General features: G+C 36.2%; 1 protein-coding gene across 1 annotated transcript in view; it reads left to right on the forward strand.

The window, feature by feature from the left end:
- LOC129757390 (protein spaetzle) overlaps positions 1 to 17,982 on the forward strand; it is an 83,279-nt gene that overhangs the window by 49,948 nt on the left and 15,349 nt on the right. The window contains exons 2-4 of the mRNA XM_055754607.1: positions 9,745 to 9,957; positions 10,054 to 10,261; positions 10,445 to 10,757. Coding sequence (XP_055610582.1) covers positions 9,745 to 9,957; positions 10,054 to 10,261; positions 10,445 to 10,757 — 734 coding nt within the window. The remainder of the gene's footprint in view (positions 1 to 9,744; positions 9,958 to 10,053; positions 10,262 to 10,444; positions 10,758 to 17,982) is intronic.

Here is a 17,982-nt window from a genome sequence, read left to right on the forward strand (position 1 = left end):
CAAACAGCTCTCCTGATGAAACCAGAAAGCATTTAGAAGCAAACGGGTTGAAGAACTACTTTTTTTCTTTTTATATGTGTAGTTTTATTGTTATTTTTATAGTCTTTTACAGATACATTTTTGATATTTTAAAAATAAGGACATTTTCCAAGAGTAAGCCCGTATTAGACAAATAGATAGAATCCCTATCAAATGGATAACTTTGAAGAAAAAATGAAAATTAATAGTGGGTGGGCCTAGAGAAATGTGTTAAGGTGAAATTTCATTTGTATTTTGCAGCTCAAACTATTTAGCAATTGTTTTAGTTTTTGCCCCTTAATGTATGCAACAAAATAGTACTTTTTTCAATTATAAATGTTTTTAAAAGATAACGTTAAAAAGCTAGATAAACTAGCGTTTGTAAATATTATGAAGGTGCTTTGTGTCCTTTATGATCGAGAAAACTCGTTAAAACCGTCAAGATAGAGACTGATCAATGTAACCCCAAAGCATCAATTCTCAATTAAAACTTTTTATGCTTCGACTTTTGTTTTTTCCCCTCTAGAACAAAATTTTATTTACACTGCATTCTCTGCTAAAGCTTTTCCTGTTGCTCGGCTTTTGTTTACCAGATACGGAACAATCCGCAAAAAAAAAATTCTTAGCAACAGCTTTCTCAAACCGTGATTTTTTTTGTCACTCTCTGTCTCTGTTTATCAGAGCCGGAATAATTCGCTAGTATTCCTAGAAACAGTCTACCCAACCAGAGGGCTTATTCAAAACAAACAATCAGCAGCAGTAGCCTTAGAAATCCAAATCAAAATAAAAAATCAAAAGCAGCATCCTTAAAAATCTGTGCTTCTTAAGCCAATTCCGTCTTTTTCCGCCAGAAGGCCAAATCGAAACAAACAATCAGCAACAGCAGCCTTAGAAATCTGTACTTCCTTACCCATCTACGTTTTTTTCACTGGTAGGCCAATTAAAGCAGACAATCTACAACAGCAACCTTAACAATCTGTGCTTCCAAAGCCAATTCCATCTTTTTCCACCGAACAGCCAAATCAAAGTAAACAATCAGCAAAAGCTGCCTGAAAATGTGGGCTTCAAAATCCATTCCGTCTTTTTACACAAGGTGGCCAAATCAAAACATTCAGCAGCAGTAGCCTTAAATATCTGCACTTCTAACGCCAGTCCCGTCTTATTCCACCGGAAGGCCAAATCAAAACAATCAGCAGCAGCATCCTTAAATATCTGCGCAATTTGTGATTATTCTACCAACCACACCATTGTCGTGATTTTACGAATCTCAATTCAGAGATTCACTGAAACGCGTCTGTCGCTCACAAGAATAGATCAATGACTGACTTTGTTTTGTGTTTGCCTAGTGTTGCCAAATTAGCTAACTTTGCCATAGAAATTTATTTTATTTATCTTCAGTGTTGCTGAATACAACTATTATTTTATTTTATTTTATTTTTAATTATATTTGTTTTATTTTCTGCATATCCTTCATCTCATCCTCACAAGTATGTAGGTATTATAATTTATATTTTTGGGTCCAAATTTGAAATCTTTTGAGTAAGTTTTATCAAAATAGTTATGAATGGTTTTTGAAAACCTAAAACACATTTCAAACCAGCTGCTGTGTTTCCAGAGAAAAAATAATTCTCAAAGTTTTATCTTCTTGATTTTTGTTGAATGAACGCTGAGTCATAAAGAAATTTGCCCGGTTATTGACCGTATTTTGGGTTTCAAACTATAGAATCAACTGCCAAAATTTTGCCAAGTTTTAAAAAAATAGCCCGGATCTACCCGGCCCGTTTACATGCGGTAAAAATGTTTTCCTATTATTTATTTTGATTGAAAATCTCGAAATTGATTAAATTGTGCGATAATCTTCCCTTGAAACCTCTTTTAAACACTAGCAACGTTATTGCAAATATTTATGAATAACCGTTATAAACTAAAGCCAACCTGATAAAATCCTTTAGTAGGCATATTGCATGAGATGGTGTCTGCGCATGGAAATCACAATATATTGTGCTTTGTCAATGTTTAAAAAAATAATTTTTTATTTAATGTTTTAAAAAAGTACAAAGTGGTGAAAAATAATCTGATTTTTGACGTTTAATAATATTTTTTGTTAACAATAAGCTTCGTCTTACTTTTCTTGTTATGAATATAATGCACTCGGATGTATATTCATCGAAGGTTGAATTCATGCAATCAAATTGCAGAAAATTGGCTCCAAAAAATGCAACCCTTCTTTCGGAATATCGAACTGAAATTTAAACCAAATTTTACCATTTCGAGGTGAATTTTACCTTTTTTTCATTCACTTAGCAAAAAGGTAAATTTGACCTTTTTTCAATTCACCTAGCAAAATGGTAAATTTTACCTTTTTTCCGTTCACCTAGCAAAATAGTAAATAATATCGTTTTCCCATTCACTGATTTGAAAGGTAAATGCTTGTTGGTTTGGTTGGTTTCTTCAATAAAAATGAAAACAAAATTCATTGAAAAATTTATACTTATTTTATAAATAAATAGGGACAATTCTTTATATTATTTTTTAAATATATCACCTTGTTTAGAAAAATTATTGAGGTAAGTCCTTTTTTCGCCAGGCTCGTGGCAATTCGACTTCTCGTTCTTCCGCGCCATAATGGCGACTTATCCAGTCAGGTCCGGCTTTTCCGGAATGATATCTGGAGGATGACGTGGAATACACCTCGAAGCTGGGCCGATCTGAAACAAAAGCAAATTATTATGATGAGAACCAGCACAACTAAATAATAGCTAAGAAAACACTTACCATTCTGTTCATTCTGTTTTTCCATGGATATTGACACGAAACAAAACTTCCCTTCTGAACGACAAAACAGCTTAACCTCAATAAACGGATTCGGCAAATAGTTCTTTTGTTCGAAATGATTGTACCGTTTTGTTTAGCTCAATCCAGGTCAATTCCACCTCGCTACGAGGTAAGTTTTATCTTATTTGGAATTACCTTTTTTTCTAGGTGAATTATACTTTTTTTATTGAGCTCAATTCAGGTGAACTTCACCTCGCTACGAGGTAAGTTTTACCTTTTTAGGATTCACCTTTTTTCTCGGTGAATTGTACCTTTTTTCCAACCTCGATTCAGGTAAATTTCACCTCGCTGTGAGGTGAGTTTCATCTCGAAGAGGTAGAAGTTACCTTTTTGGCTTTCACGAGCGTTCACCTTTGCTAACTCGGTAAATTTTACCTTTTTATTATTTTCCGTGTAGAGCTCACACTCAAGACCAGGGATGATACATGTTACAAATGTCGTTTGACCGTCAGACAGAACGAAAGTCGCAATTATCGGAACGGACGGTCATGTAACTGTAATGTCTATGTTTATTTTTGCGAATATCAGTTCAAAAGAATGTTTACTCGAAAAAAAATCGAATGACATTCGGAAAGAATGTCACAAGTCACACCAAATTTTACACACTTTCTCTTTGATGTGTATTGTTTATATGCTGTCAAACTCGAAGTCGTGATTTTCGATTCAACGAAAATGAAAGTTAACCAACGCGAGCCGAGAGAACAAATTCTTTCCAAACACCTGGAATTTCCTGGGCCCTTATTCTGCGCCGCGCGTGACGTGATGATTGTCACCTCACCTCGGAGTCACCGTGACTTTTGTCACCTTATTCCCGTAGTCGATGTGGGTAAAGTGACAGGAACTCATTCCTAGGTGAGTGACTGAATGAACACATCTGTCAAAATGGTCGAATTTGTTCTGCTTTGTTTTGATTTTGGTCGCATTTCGGATTTTCCGAATCAAATTTCAAGAAAACAAGAAAAAAATGCGGGTTTGAAAAGGCCGCAATCGGATTGTATGGAAACAGCAAGCTGTTCGAAACAAAAACCGCCAAATTGTGTGGTCCAAATGGATATTTCATTATCCAAGGTGGAGTCTGGAAACTGCTTCGAGTTGCATCGAATGTGAAAGTCAAGTAAGTAAAGTTGTTTTCTGTTTGCTGTTGAATTCTGTTTGCTCAAAAATCGAAGGATCGCCTTATTTTTTCCAAATTAAAGTTTTGTTATCCCAGAAAAACTGCATGAGTAATAAATAAGTAAATCGACTATTCAATCATATGTATTGTACCAATTATAGGGCTGAAGTGAAGATATTGGCCAGATTGAAAACCATGGGCAACTATAGACAAAAAAAAGACCTGCTGCTTTGCAAGAAACTTTGGAGACTGGTCGTCGACGTTTTAATATATTCGTAAAGAATGATGCCCTCATTCCGACGACAGGTTCCCTAGAACAGCTATAGGTAAGTACCTTAATATGCTCACAAAATGCGAATTGATATTAATTCGATTTTGTTTTAAATTTTAGTTATTCAACTAATCAAATCACACATGTATCCACCAACTGGAAAAGCGACGAATCTCAATGGAATAGATTTCTAATAACATAAACAGATTCGAATTGGTTACTCCTATAGATCCGCAAAATTTTAGTGGAGTTGAGAAGCGAAAAGAAGCCTTTAATGCATTTCTATTTATTAGCTATGAAATGAAATTAGAAAGAAAACTATCACTTGTACCATGTTACTATAAAATTCTGTTATTGTAAAAAACCCGCTTTGAATGGAAGTTGAATAATGAAGAAATTAAACGATTTCTTTTAGAAATTTATTTAAAAGTTTCGACCACGTTAGCTTGATGGAAAGAGTTAAACATTCACTGAACTTCTTTGAATCATAGAACAACTTTTCGTTGAATCAATAAAAATGTACTTTTTAAAAGCGAAAAATGAATTACCCAAAATTTATTGAAATTTTTTTTTGATATTACACCAGTTGTCTGATAATTTTTTTTTTTCACTGAGAGAAGATAGTTTTTTTTTTTAATTTAAGTAAATTAATCTGATTGTGTTCTAAATTATCAAACTTCATTCTAAGTAAATAATTAGAACCAAAATATTCCATTTTGTATCAATTTTCCATTCAATTTCTCTCTCGTCACCACCTGAAAAGGTACCGACAATTGTCACCTAAAATCGTCACCTAAATGCGACGATTCTCACCCACGGTGACTATGAGAATAGGGTAAGAACTCACAAAATTCATCCGAAGTGACGTTCGTCACCTAAACCGACTACTGGAATAGAGTGACTTGGGTGACTCGACTATCATCACGTCACGCGCGGCGCAGAATAAGGGCCCTGACCTGTCACACCGGCAGTCGGAGAAATGTTGAATATTCACCATTCATGTTTAAGCGGTTTCAGGAGTGGTTGACGTTGGACCACGGCAAAGGGCCTGGAAGAAACCCGGGACCGGAGAATAAAAAGACGGAGGGAAAGGTGATGCGGATGGTTAAAGCAAACTCCAACGTCTCAAGCCGTGATGGGCGGCAACAATCGACAGCTAAAACTCGGGCACGGAAGGTCTACGAGAAGATGCTGACAAAATGTGGCTGCTGTGTGATGGACGACGAAACATGTATAATAGCCGATTTTTAGCTGATTCCGGGGTTGGAGTTTCTCACCGACAAGAGCAAGTTCGATGTGGATGATAAATTTAAGAAGGAAAACATGTCGAAATTCGCCTCCAAATATCTCGTTTGGCAGGCCATCTGCTCTTGAGGATTGAGCAGAGAGCCTTTCGTGACAAAAGGCACAGTTGGCGAGATCTACAAATCTGAGTGCCTCGAGAAACGCCTTTTACCGTTCTTGCAGAAGCACGACGAAGCTCCGCTATTTTTTTTGCCAGATTTGGCATCATGCCACTATTTTGAAAGTGTCCTGAAGTGGTATGAGGCCAATTCTGTCCATTTTGTTCCGAAGGACATGAACCCGCTAAACTGTCCGGAACTGCGCCCGGTGGAGCAGTACTGGGCAATAATGAAGCGGTAACTTCGGAAGAGCAAGAAGACAATCAAAGATGAGAGGAATATGTTAAGAAAATGGAAAATAAATTGAGAAGCTAGTACCGGATGACACTGTAAAGATTTTGATGTAGGGCATCAGTCGAAATGCGTTCAATTTTACACTCAAAGTTCGATTGATTTTTTTTTTATTTTTGAAGTGAATATTTGCATAACACAACCCTAACATTTTAGTTTGATTCTAAACATTATAAGAAAATGGGCATGACATTTTCGGTGTCGCAATAATTTCGTGCTCGTCCTTTATGATAAGTCGTCGTCTTCTTTGCTTCCAATACTCCTCCTGGACGGATAAATCTTGGCAGCTTCATGGAACCTTGCAATTTCACCCGTTGTAAATAGCGGCTTGGTCATCATGTCAGCAACCATCGACTCCGTTGATAGATAACTTGGACTAATGACTCCTTCTTCTTTGAGTTGACGAGCCTAGTGATATACTGGCACCAGATTCAAGTTGCTTGATGGCACTCTTGTATCCTCGTTCACGATCACCGGTAGCTTGATGGGTACTCGGAAATTTTCTATAGGCCGCAAAATCCAGTTCAGCTGCTTGCAAGCATCCGAAATGGCAACGTAATTTGCTTCTGAACTTCTAAGAGTAACGCAATCTTGTTTTCTCGAACACCATGCAATCATACCACTGGAGAATCTGAATAGATGTCCAGTAGAAAACTATCGATGTTTACTGTCACTGCTCTTCCTGTACCAGCATGGGAGCCTGAGTCTGTTCAACAGCCGTTGGTAAGAAAAACAGACCCTCATCATAACTGCCTCTGCCCTTCGAGTTCTCATTATCTATCTGGATTAGCTTGTGAAAAACCTTCGCTTGATGCCTAGCAACCGATCTCGAGCTTGTGTTTGGTTGCCTTGGAGAATTTTCTTCCTTGACCTTTCGCCATTTTTCACAATAACGCTTTTTGTGGCCAGCATTACCTCAAAGATGACTTGTTTCTGCTTCCCGTCCATTTTCGACACCGCCATGTCCGCCGGAACTGTAGCCTTCTGCTTCTGAGCTTCATTGACAATTTTATCCTTCACGAGTGCCAAAGTAATTCGTCATCCGTCCGGTTTTCAAGGTTCGTAGTGAGAGCATCAAATGTGCTTGGTAAACCTCGAAAAACCAGTACCACTTGCAAGTCATCGTCCAGCTTCGTTCCTGCGTTGGACAGTTTCTCTAACAGATTCTAGAACTCCACCAAATGGGTCTTTATATCGTCCCCGTCATGGTACCTCAGGTCACAGATCCGCTTCGAAAACTGTACTTATGAGGATAGCGACTTCTTCTCGTGCTGTTTCGCTAAGTTGAACCAAACTTCCTTCGCCGTTCTCGTGTTCCGCATGTACGAATGCTGACTCCGACTCAGCAACAAACCAACCATGGCTTGTGCTCGCTGATCAGCATCGTCCAAGGCAGCCACCGCAGCCTATTCCGGCCTGGTTCCGAGACAAATGAACTTCCTCAGTAACTTTCGAATAAGCAGGAACTCAACTTCATGTTTCCACCACCATTCTTTTCCACTTTAGTCTGGGCCCACAACCTATTGTGAGGTATGTCGTAGACCGGATTTAAAATAAAATACGTCTGACTTGTAGACAATAAGAATGGAAAGTAACAATTTTTTTTAAAGCTTCTTACAGACTGCTATGATGAGTCGTCGTCTTCTTTGCTTTAAATACTTTAATGTCAATCTCAATTGCAACATTCATTGAAATGATATGAATTTGACTGTTGCGACCGCTAAAAACGCAAAGTGAATTAAGATCGATTAGACAAGTCGTTGATTCGAATATTAATCGGTTGGCTTCTCTTTAGGCAGATAGAACGTGAGATTAAAATTAAAGCTCCGATTTCAACTTGCGACGCCTCTAGTGAAACGGTTTGACTTGTATGTGACGAAAATTAGTGTCGCGAGTTTGCTAGTACCTACAAGTTACTGGTGTTACTGGTGTTACCTTTAGTAGGTTAGTACCTTTAGAAATTAGTTTGGCTTCGATTTCAACTTGCAACCAGTCAAGTGAAAGAGTTTGACTTGTAGGTGATGAAAAATAGTGTCGCGAGTTCGGAAGTACAAGCTACTAGTGTTAGTACCGGTAAAAGTTAGTTTAGCTCCGATTTCATCTTGCGATCGGTCAAATGAAAGGGTTTGACTTGTAGATGACGAAAACTAGTGTCGCGAATTCGCTAGTACAAGCTACTAATGAACTGCTATTAATTTACCTAGTCGTTATCCATAAAAGTTTATCAGGATTTTTCTTAATTTATCGGTCTGATCGGTGAAAAGTTATGTCCTTTTTAGTAAGAAATCTAAAGAAGTAAGAAGTTTTTAAGACAGATAGAAAGTTAGATAAAATGAAAGGTGGTGAAAATGAGCGGGTAAAACTCATTTAGAAGCACTATCATCACATACCAAATTTTTGTTCAGCACGGGCAAATTATACACATAACACACGACGTATTACAGGACACGACACATAACGTTCTTACTTAACGGAAAAAGGATATAAAGTTACCTTTTTGTCGACCGGTTTCGGACTCGATGTTGCCCATCTACAGGACGATGTCCGACCTGGACATCCCGGACATCGTCCTGTAGATGGGCAACATCGAGTCCGAAACCGGTCGACAAAAAGGTAACTTTATATCCTTTTTCCGTTAAGTAAGAACGTTATGTGTCGTGTCCTGTAATACGTCGTGTGTTATGTGTATAGTTAAAGTTCTTACGTAAGCACAAATCATATGAAAATGAGACGGGCAAATTATACAGGATAAATTAAACGTCATTGTCAACAGCGCCCAACTGTGTTTTTTTTTTTTTGATAAATCAGCTGTAAATTCTGCTTTTAAGATGAGTTGATATCATAGAAATTCGGAGAATATTGCAAATTTCTCAACCAACCAACTTTTACTGAAGTTAACTCCTTCCCACCGTTTCAAATCTATCGGGCCAAAAATAATCAGAATGTTTGAAAATGATTGAAATTCGAGGACTTACCAACCAGTCCAGTTAAATTGATTCTGACTCCTGAACAAAAACAGTATATTGTTTGATTTTTGTGTATCTAATCTACATTTCAATTGAAAAGATCATGAATGGTTTTGTTTATGGGTTATGTTATATGTAATGTATATATCTACATGTATTTGGGGTTCAGAGCACAGGTTCTTCTCAAAGGACCTCAAGGTTAAACTCGGTTGAACAAGCTTTCGTATTTAAAGCACAAAGCCAGAACACTTAAACTTAAACGTTTTCTTTTCCTACCCTACCATAAAAGAAAAGTCTTCATTTCGGAAAGAGAAGAAAATCTTTCACATCAACAACCTGCAGCAACCGAGAAGTTCGATGCAATATCATGAATTAATTTATCGCACCCATTTTGCATCTGCTCGGAACTAAGCTTTTCTGCAGATGAAAAGATGCTTTTAAATTTTACATCCACCACTCTGCTGTTGGGTATACATATGTGGGTTTTTTTCTGCTGTTTGCTAGATTTTGAGGAAACGAGAAAAGTTTTCTTAGTTATTACCTACACGTATGAAATAATTCCGTGCTAGTTTTGTCTGCCTTGAGCATCCCGCTGAATGTTAGTTTTTTTTTTGTTATGAAGTAAACTTACCCCGCGATCAAACACTAAATTTAACCTTGTACGTTAAAACATTTAAAAGCAATTGGTTAAATGATGGTTTTATCGATGAAACAAATCGTACAACTCAAATGTACAATTTAATCCAAAAACAACAAACTTATCTACAAATCAATTAAAATTGTTTAAAGTTGTGAAAGTTCCCACATTGATTCAACAATTTGAAAATCCTCTCCATTCTTCCACAGCCCACGGATTCTGCCAACGGACTGTATCAGCCCCTAGTTCGAGCGAGGACCACTATTCCGGCAGCCACTGGTGAGTCGGAAGAAACCTCAGACGATGAGGAAGTTCAAAGGCGGATAATGGAAATTTATAGCCGCAAGGGATACTCGAACCCGAATCCGGAACCGGAAGATGTTCCCGATCAGGTGGCGGCCACCCAGCTATCGGAACGTACAGTAGGTTATAGTCCACGGTTCGAATGAGCTTTCGTTTTCAGTGTGTTCGCCAAAGGACCAAAGCAGTAGGATAACGTTTTTCCTTCCTTCCTCCAGGGTAGACGAACAAGGCGCCCCCTGCAGAAGATTGGCAAAGATTTTGATCCCAATCAATCGTACGTGATCAAGCATCCGAACGGATCGATGACTTACGTTTTCGCCAAAACTACCACGTCCACCGAATTCGTTACAGCACCACCAACTAAACCAAACAAAGTTAAGCAGGATAGTTCCGAGAAACTAAGGGAAAGCGTCGAGTACCGAAGTATGAGCTAGTTTTAACTTTAGTTAGAAAAATAGTTTGGCTTAGTGGTATTTTAGATATAAAGCTTCAAAGATTGGCTATATTTCTTCTGTCCGGTGGATTCGGGTTCAAATTATTCTCACTATTTCATTTAACTAACACAGCTTGCATGTTACCTTTAAACTAAAATAATCTTCATTTCAGCATCGGCCGGTATAGTTTTCCCGAGCGAGAGCTGCACCCCGGACAATCCTATTTGTACCGATAAATCAAACTATCCGGAGGACCACATCAACGCCATCATCGGGAAAAATCCCCTCCGGTACGAATCTTTTTTCGGCAATGATTTGGTGATCAACGATTCCGTGACAACCCGGTTCGACAATGACGATGAGTTCCTGTGCCAAGTGAGGGAACAGGTTTATCATCCGCCGCATGGATTCAACAAGGACAACGAGAAGATCATGATTGTCAATACCGAAGACTACAAGCAGGGCGTACGGATAGAGATGTGCGAGTAAGTATTCCGAATCAATGGATAAAAGCACACTGACTAGAAGTCATGTTTCAATGAAATTCAAAGAATAATTTTAGATAGGGTAAATGTACCCGACCTTGGCACCTAAGACATGATTTACCCTTTTTTTCAACATTCCAACCTTCCTGTTGAGTGCATCATAGAACATCCTTTGAAGAATTTACTTGCTAACTTGCTTACAGTTCAACAAAAATATGTTTTGTCTATGCAACTTTCATTAATGTGAGCAAAATGCATGCAAAGTACTCACTGCGGTGTTCCAATTACTTGGCCGCCGTACCAATTGTTTGCCGTTTCGATGATCCGATTCTTGGCCACCAGCAATGTTCAATAGATCTTTACCAACAATGCTCAATTGAAAGTTAACAGAATCGTTGGCTATTCTGAATATAAGGCCACTGACAGGATGACGTCAGCTCAGCGTAAAGTTCTATGCGACGATGGAACACCGGGCTTCACCCATACAACAAAAAGGCTTTCGAAAACATTGATGAAATTTGGTTGGAAGGAAAGCACAAAATAAGCTTTCACTAATCACTAATCACTAATCGTACTTCCACAGCCAGAACTTATGTCTGAGTCCCAAAGAACAATAAAAGTGAATTATTATTCTTCTTGTCTTTGTTCATGCTTTTTATCATTTTAACATAAAAACATTAAAATGATATAAAACATAAAATGGTTGGGCCTACCATGGAGCAGAGAACGCAGAGACATCTGGAACACTGGAACAGAAGAAACGTGGACCACCAGTACCATACGTTTCAAAGGGGCAGTATCGTTGGAAGCATGCTAAGAAAAATGCTCCTTGATGGAAAACCATGCGTTATTTGAAGTAACTCCACAATTCACTAGCATTATTCTTCAGTGGTTGGAAATGATTTATTTTGTACACAGAATTCACAAAACCTAAGAATAAATGCATTTTGCAGAATGGTATGTAGTAAACATAATGATTTTAAAATTCTAAGACCTCTTTTTATTCAATTGTTTTGGATTTCGATGTACAATCATTTCTGGTCATCGACCAAGGATAAAGCGCCTTTACTCGCTCTTGAAAATAAAAAAGAGAATAAGAAAATATTAGTAAAACATAAAACCCTTCGAGGTCTGTTAATAACTCGAAAGGTTTTTGAAATGAACCCTTATAATAGAATTAAATAAATAATAATAATCTCCAAATTCAAAACTTTCAAATGGTTCAGTTTTGTCCTGGTCACCAAAACTAAAAGTTGAACTTCTTAAAAGAATCGGTAAAAATGAAACGTAATAATATAACACTCTCAACTTCAACCATGAATGAACAAAATTCTTGAAATTGCTAATCCAGAAATTTCAGGAATCAATTACCTGCAGTTGATTACCCTTAAATTAAGCCTCAATCCGAAGAATAAAGGATGGAAACACCCAGAATCTATTTAACCCTTATTCTAAATTCATGTAAGTAAAATAATCATCATGGAACGAACTCACCAAATAAAAGTAAAACATCTGGCCTGGGTTGATTGGTGAATTTTTCTTCCAGTCTGCTCTCCATGATTTCTAGTCCAGTTTCCACCTTTGACCACCCTTGACAATCACACTCAACTATTGATGATTCATCCTTAAAATTCAAAACATGTTACAGTTTTATACCATTTTCAGCACTTGGATATTAAATGATTGATTAAAGTGCATTTATCGAAGGAGAGAAAAAAACGCGCCCGCTGACCTTCTACAAAAACTGCACACACAAGAATGAACGGCCAAAAAAAAAAATAATTGGTCCCAGCAAGCTGAACAAGTGCATCGTGGCCAAGGCACTGATTTAGTCACCGTTATCATTAATTTTCAATTCTCATTTGTTACCGTTGAGAATATTTACAAATAATATTCACAATATTGCAATGATTCACACATTCAACACTGGAAAATTTTCTTCGGCATTTTCTCCAGCGACACCCATTATCAAACCACGCGGAAAACCAAATCGAAGGGCAAAGACGACGACACAAAAAATAACCCTTCATTTTTCGATCACCGTTGGTTTTTCCATTTTCATCCAGCGTATCCGCTCAAAATTCGATTTGTTCACTTAAAGGCATCTTCTATTAGCACTCCCAAAGCTTTATATTGTGATTTCTCAACACAATTTCACTAAAAAACACTATATTTTCATAAAAATTCGACGGACGAGATAAAAAACGCGTGTATTGCGATCAAGCCAAGGCCTACTCTTCGGAAAGCACAAAATAAGCTTTCATTTCAAAAAGTTGGAAGTCCAGAATTTCCGCAAATTTTTTTTTTTTTTTTTTGTAAACTTTAAACTTTTTACTCATTTAAACAAAGTGATGATTATAAACTCCTCAGGTTGTTTCAAAATATTTGTGTATGAACAAGAATCATTGGTTTATGAATGACAACCAAACCTTCATCAGGGGGACCAATTCGTAAACGAATTATGTCCGCGAGTGGTTTGAACTTTCTCTTTTTTATGAACATTAAATCCCTTTGATGAAATCTAAACTGACATATTTTGTAAGCAAACTTTTTAAACTGATCACTTCAAAATATTTCTCCAATATGTATACAGTTAGTTACTTACGAAGGACTGATAAAATCTGAATAAAGCCAATCAATCTAGGAAAAGTATTTCAGATGGCATGGGCTTATCTAGACTAGCCCAGGTTTTCAACGTAGAGTTTAAAAAAAAAAGTTGGTGTGGTCCTGCTGCCAGAATATTGAGGTAAAATATCCGTATCTGGCCCCGATTGATTCACATTCCTCGAAATTTTTTAAAAAGATTTCACAGTTCATCATTTTTGCGAAGTTTTTTGAGACAATTTTATCAAAATAAAAATCAAATACGACTTTAACGAGAGTAATACTGAATGGTTTGAGCCGTGTTAAATAAACGAATTATTTAAAAAAACGACTTGGACGTGCCTAGATTTGTTTGTAAAACACAGACTTTGGACCCTTTGTCCAGATATTGGTCAGACACAGATTTTGCCCAGATTTTTGCTCAGAGTGCCCAGATTTTACAGACTTTCGAAATTGAGTGATGAAATCAATATCCATGTATCGGATATGATCCGTAAATGTCAAAAAATTATACTAAAAATCTCCCTTGTATGCATTGGTACTGTCAACTGGGGCTACATGCAACACTTTACAACTTCAATGGCTTCTAAAATCTTACTGCTTACAGATGATCATACCTCTGGTACATCAAAAGATTGAAGGTGGATGGGACACCAAATTGACGTAGTCAGAAATTTTTTTGGTTTAACCAGTTATTTTTAAATTTACAAAAACATGCGATTTTCACCCTACTAAGAAAAAGGGGTAAGTTGCAACAAACTCTGTAAATAATGTAAAATCAAATGAAAACGTTTGAAAATTTATAGTTTTTGATATTTGTGATGTCATAACACATAGAGCACCAATTGCAGTAATTTTTTGTTTTGTTCGAATTAGATTTTACATTTTTTCTGTCAAAAATGATTTTAAGAAAGAAGTGTTAACCTGCTGCATACATCTAGAGGTAAAAAGTTCTACAAAATATTCATGTAAATAAATCTTAGGATGGATGAAATTTTAATGTAAACAAACGCATAATGCAAAACAGTCATATCCCGGCATATGGAGAAGCGATTTTTTAGATTAAGTTTCGATGTGTATTTTGTTGCATTTTGCCCCAGACAGCTAACTAAATTATCAGAAAAATTATTTAAAAAAATTTGGAGATCGCCCGAAAAATATTTATACACCAACAATGTTGTTATAGGATAATGAAAGCAATATAAAGTTTGAAGGAGATATTATTAAGCAAACCCGTCATACTAGGTAAAGTTTTTTACAGCATCGAAAAATGTAAAAATTTGTACATCTAGGGTAACGGACCTATTTTGGACCGCTTTGGGAAGTGGCTATGCTATTTTTTGAAATAAAAAAGTACATGTTACAAATTTTGACTGCTTCATCCGTCCATTACGAAGATCAAGGCTTTTTCTATCGAAACTTATCGTCGTTTATCGCCATGTAACAAGATTTAAGCCTAAATCCGCGTTTTTTCGGTATTTTGGACGGTATTTTGGACCACCAGGTTTCTATTTTGGACCACCCTTAAACTTAAAAGTTTTTTTTTCTGAATTTTACTTTACTTACGACAGCGATTGATGCGCAATTACGCGAATAATTCAGTTAATTTTGTCTTTTTTTATTTCATTAGTAAAGTTTCGTTTGTTCGATAAGTATAGAGTCAAAAGCAAAAAAAAAACTCCTCCGTTATATACCTAGTGTGTTTCAAATTTTTTGGAAATTCTAACAGCACACTGCAATCTCGATGAAATTTTTCTGCAGTGTTAAATACTGGTCAGTTGGCTTATCTTTAGGATAAAATTTCAGAACGCAAATCTCCTTCAGGTGACCCAATGATAAGTTAAGAAAGTCTGACATCATCAACTCCGCGACATCAATTGATGCATTTTGACTTCCAAAACCTTAGTGGATTTGGTTTGGCTTCAGTTCTGTAGAAATCAGAGATTAAAAAGTAAAAATTGTGCGAGATTTATGCTATTTTTTTAACCATCTGAAAGCCAAATTTTGTTTGCTGTAAAATTCCCAAAAAATCAGTTTTATCTGTAAAAAAACTTTTGTTCTAGGAAAACAGCTATCGTTGGAGTAAATTTTTCAAGTAAGTACTTTTTCGCATGTAATTCTTACACATTCGAGCAAATTTTTTTCCAAGTTTTGAAACATGTATAGCTAATTTTGTGTTAAAATTGTTCTTATATTAACTGAGATATTTCAACTGTTACAAAAATTAAACTCGTTGCATATTTGCCGATTTGTTGTTGATTTTTTCCAAACCCCTTCTTTAGACGGGGTTTATATTTCGTCTCGTCTACCCAACCAAGTTTTTTCCCGAAAATCAATCCTGATTGGTTATAATTTTTAGATCAAACTGTCAAAAAAATTTCATGAAGCATCAAAAAGAATGATTTTATAAAAAATTGGTGCATGCCCAGTTTTATCATGTATTTAAGCTTCTTTAAGCTGTAGCTTTTGACAACTGCTTATCAAACAGTTGCCATTAATTTGGATTATAAGAATAACCTGGTTTAAAGAATAGTGCATAAAACAATGATGGCTTGGTTTTATGTCGATTTTAACCCCGTCTTAAGGCGAGTTTGGGCTTTACCGAGTTGATTAAATAAAATAATGCCATAATCCTATATTTTATTTTTAATAAGCGATTGAAATAGTGTGCATAATTCTTTTCATTTGCGTGTTATTACGTTCATGAACATTTAACAGAAAGTTTAATACCCAGGTTATGTTGAGTGGTCCAAATTAAGTCCCTCAGAAATTAAGTAGGACCTATTTTCGACATGGGACCAATAGTTATTAAAACAAGTTTTTTTGGTTCTTCGAGCTTGCAAACTAGTTTTTAAGTGTTTTATCGTAGCTGTGAACATGTTTGTAGTTGTTAAATTCATCACAGCTATGCAGAAAACCTCTTGAAAGTTGACTCCAATAATGGTACGTCCTACTGAAATGGCCTTGATTCGGCCCAACTGTGAAAAATCAAAACTTTATTTTCAATTTTCTCTCCCTAATCAGCTTATTCCAATGAAATGTAAGATATAATAAGAATCATAAGAAGAAGCTTTAACTATATTTGTTTAAAATTTTTATGATCAACAAGATTTATGAGAGAAATATTGGAATAAAGCTGCAAGATGATCCAAAATATGTACCCGGTCCAAAATAAGTCCGTTACCCTATTGCTCGTTTTTTTAAATTTTTTTTATGAAAATCAAAAACTTTAAAATACTCCTTCACGGTGTTAAAAACTATGTAATCATCAATTTGTTATCATTAAAAATGATTACTTTATTACAGTATATTGAAATAAAAATTGAATAAGTGTTGTGGTATACAAATGTTGCATCTAACCCTGCTTTTGCATGTTGCCCCGTTTGACTGTAACAAATTTTACCTTGCGAAGCGTAAAGGGAATGTTGCGGGTAGATTCAAGTTTGTTTTCGCAGATAAATTTGCTCGTAAGTTGATGATTTGGCAAGGGATCTGTAGTTGTGGGAAGAATACTAAGCTTTTCATCATTGGGGACACAATGAATAGAAATGTTTACAAAGAAGAATGTCTCCAGAAGAGGGTTTTGCCCAAGGTTGCCGAAATCACAGAAAAATCTGTATTATCACAGAATTTTGAGTAAAATTTCGTCACAGAATCTTCAGAATTTCTGAATTTTTCACAGAATTTCTAAAGTTTGTTCAGATTTTCAAAATTATGAATTTTTATGGTACTTTCGACTTTTTATTTTTGACTCTTATTCATGAAAATTTGAAAACAAGTTAACTCTAAATGATTTATTCCTATTAAAAAAGTAAGTAGTTTCCAATATGTTGATGTTTCACATGATTTCTCGATGAACTTCATAGTAATAGCGTCACAGAAAACCGTCATAGAATTTTAGGTTCAAATCACAGAATTCGAGAATTTTTTTTGTCAAAAACACAGAATTTTTTCGGCAACCTTGGTTTTGCCATTCATTCGTTCCCACAAAGGTTCGGTGAAGCTCTGGCTGGACCTGGCAAGCTGCCACTACAGCCGGGATGTCGTTAAGTGGTATAAGAAGAACAAGATCGATTTTGTTGAAAAAAGTATCAATCCACCAAACTGTCCGGATTTTCGTCCCATCGAGGAATATTGGGCAATAGTTAAGGACACACTGAAGAAATGTGGCAGAACCATGATAAAACCAGATGGCGGCAACGTTACACGATTTGTCTATGTATCGTGTGACCAACATCTTTTAAATAAGTGGTCGTGAATCTCGTTTTTAAGCTTTTTTTTAATCAGATTTAAGCTTTTTTTGCCTTGAGAGCATTGGAGACGAAAGCTTAAATCTGAGGAAAAAAGCTTAAATCTGTCAAAACGAGGGGAAAAACAGGGAAAATCTGAGAGATGTGCTCCATACGGTTTGAATAGCCTTGCCGCCGCACACAGGGGTAAATGCACCTAATAAGCGATCAAAATTATTTGCGGACAAACGGTAAACGATAGACATTTGATGTCTTCGTAACATTTTTATATTTTTTGATGATCTATCAAATTCTTGAAATAAAAAAGTGATTTTTCCACCTGGAAGGGAGATAAAAAAATTATTTCTTGAAATAATTAGTTTAGAGACTTG

This window comes from Uranotaenia lowii, chromosome 1 (genome assembly GCF_029784155.1).
Source record: "Uranotaenia lowii strain MFRU-FL chromosome 1, ASM2978415v1, whole genome shotgun sequence".
NCBI lineage: Eukaryota > Metazoa > Arthropoda > Insecta > Diptera > Culicidae > Uranotaenia > Uranotaenia lowii.